At 70.3% G+C, this 1,995-nt stretch overlaps 1 protein-coding gene across 1 annotated transcript; it reads right to left on the reverse strand.

Annotated features, from left to right (window-relative positions):
• Nucleotides 1–472: 472 nt before the first annotated feature.
• On the reverse strand, nucleotides 473–1,773 carry NKX2-8 (NK2 homeobox 8). The gene is made up of 2 exons (XM_036417949.2): nucleotides 1,614–1,773; nucleotides 473–1,007 (listed from the first exon to the last, which is right to left on the reverse strand). The coding sequence occupies exons 1-2, from the start codon at nucleotides 1,771–1,773 to the stop codon at nucleotides 478–480; spliced, it is 690 nt and encodes a 229-aa protein (XP_036273842.1). The 3' UTR covers nucleotides 473–477.
• Between the last annotated feature and the right edge of the window lie 222 nt (nucleotides 1,774–1,995).

Consider the following 1,995-nt stretch of genomic DNA (forward strand, 5'->3'; position numbering starts at 1 on the left):
AGGCGCACAAGGGGACCCAACCCTACACATTTTATTCTAGCACCACAAAGAGGAAAAAGATTCTATTTCTTTTAAAAAATAAATTGCTACCCATACAAATAAGGTTCAAGCAATAAATTGTAGCTCTGGGCCTGACAGGCGACATGGGGACGGGGCGCAATCTTGGTGAAAGTCTTTAACGCGCTGCGCTGGCTGGTGAGAGCTGAATAGGGGACCCGGCACCCAGGGACGTCCAGCCGGGTGGTGAGCCAGGGGGCCCCGGGGAGCCCGGGGAGCCGGCGGGTGGTGAAGCCAGGGGGGCCCGGGGAGCCGGCGGGTGGTGAGCCAGGGGGACCCGGGGAGCCGGCGGGTGGTGAAGCCAGGGGGGCCCGGGGAGCCGGCGGGGTGGTGGAGCCCGGGGAGCGGCCAGTTCTCCCTCCGGCTCCAGATGCTCCAGTCACGGAGCGCACTGCGGAGTCCGGGCGGCCCGCCGCGGCCTCACCAGTTCCAAGAGACCAGGGCGGGCGGCGCTAAGTGCCGGTAGGCGGGGAAGAGGCCGAGCGCCGAGCCGGGCCCGAAGGCGGCGTAGCCGGGCAGAGGGTAGACGGCGGCTGGGGGCGCGCCGGTTTTGTCCTGGGCGGCCATGCCCACCTCGCCACCGCCGCATCTGCCGCCGCAGGCCTGCCCGCCGCGCCCCGGCCCTGGCCCCGGCCCCGCCACGCGGCGCAGCAGGCCGGGCGCAGCGCTCCGCTCCGCGGCCGAGTCCGGCGGCTCCGCGGGCCCCGGCGCGCGCGCGCGCTTCAGCTTGTAACGATGGTTCTGGAACCAGATCTTGACCTGCGTGGGCGTGAGGCGCAGCAGACGCGCCAGCTGCTCGCGCTCCGGCGCCGACAGGTAGCGCTGCTGCCGGAAGCGCCGCTCCAGCGCCAGCGTCTGCGCCCGGGAGAACAGCACCCGCCGCTTCCTCCTCCTCTCCTCCGCGCCGGGGGCGGCGGGCGGGCCGGGCTCCGGGCTGCTCTCGTCCGAGGCTGGGGGCGCAAAGAGACAGGCCCGGTGAGGCGCCGGCTCCCTGCGCGCGGGGCCCAGCCCTTCTCCCGGGGCTCGGGGAAGGGGGGGGGGGGGGCAATTTCCTTCCCCGGGCCCACATCGGAACACCCCTCTCTTCCAACTTAGTGATCTTTAAGACCACAACCTTTTATAGTCCGCGCCCCAAAAGAAGCCCATCCGGGGCCCTCTGGAAACAAGCCCTGATCCACACTGGTGGCTGGGCTGGCAGACGGGTGTACTGCAAGCTGGCTCACCGACCCGGGCCCCCTCCGGGCGGAGCGCGCCACAGTGTGCCGAGGTTTGCAAAGCCCCGAGTCCAAGGAGTAGGGCTAAGTTCGCTGATTCTGCCCATCCCACACGGAGGACTGCAGGCGTGACCCTGTTTCCAGGCATTGAAGGGCCCTGTCTTAAACATTCTAACACCCTGACCCCCTAGAAACAGAAGCCCAGGTACCTAGCCTCGGTGCCAGGGCGCAGGGCCCTGCCCTCAGGGTGTGCCGACGGAGGGGCTGGAGGGCACAGCCTGCGGGGTTACCACGGAGGAGATCTGCGCGCCCCTCCCCCTCGGGCCGCCCTCCGTCACTCACACGCGCAGGGGCCGAGCTCCGGGTCCCGCCAGGAGGGGCCGGGCCCGGGCCCCGGGGCGCGCGGCTCGGGCTCCCGCCGCCGCCGCAGGGGCTGCGCGTCCTGCTCGGGCAGATCCAGGAGCCTGCGCACCGTGAAGCCGAGGCGTCCGGCGGCGGTCATGGCGGAGGAGGGAAGGAGGGGAAGGAGGTGAGGGGAAGAAGGTGAGGGAAGGAGGGGAAGGAAGGAGGTGAGGGGCAGGTCAGGCTGGGAGCCGGGAGCGGCCGCCGGGGACGCCGCTCCTACGGGTGGGCGTGAGAGGCGCACGCTTTGCGCGCGGGCTGCCTCTCTTATCGTGGCGCTCACAGCGGAATCCCCGTCTATATACACAGCTCTTCCCGCCCG

Source organism: Pipistrellus kuhlii, unplaced genomic scaffold (genome assembly GCF_014108245.1).
Source record: "Pipistrellus kuhlii isolate mPipKuh1 unplaced genomic scaffold, mPipKuh1.p scaffold_m20_p_1, whole genome shotgun sequence".
Lineage (NCBI taxonomy): Eukaryota > Metazoa > Chordata > Mammalia > Chiroptera > Vespertilionidae > Pipistrellus > Pipistrellus kuhlii.

Excerpts from the sequence above, each read along its gene's own strand:
- NKX2-8 (XM_036417949.2), bottom strand. The coding sequence starts at position 1,773 with ATGACCGCCGCCGGACGCCTCGGCTTCACGGTGCGCAGGCTCCTGGAT. Across the intron at positions 1,008-1,613 it reads GGAGCTCGGCCCCTGCGCGT|CCTCGGACGAGAGCAGCCCG; the intron begins GTGAGTGACGGA and ends TTGCGCCCCCAG.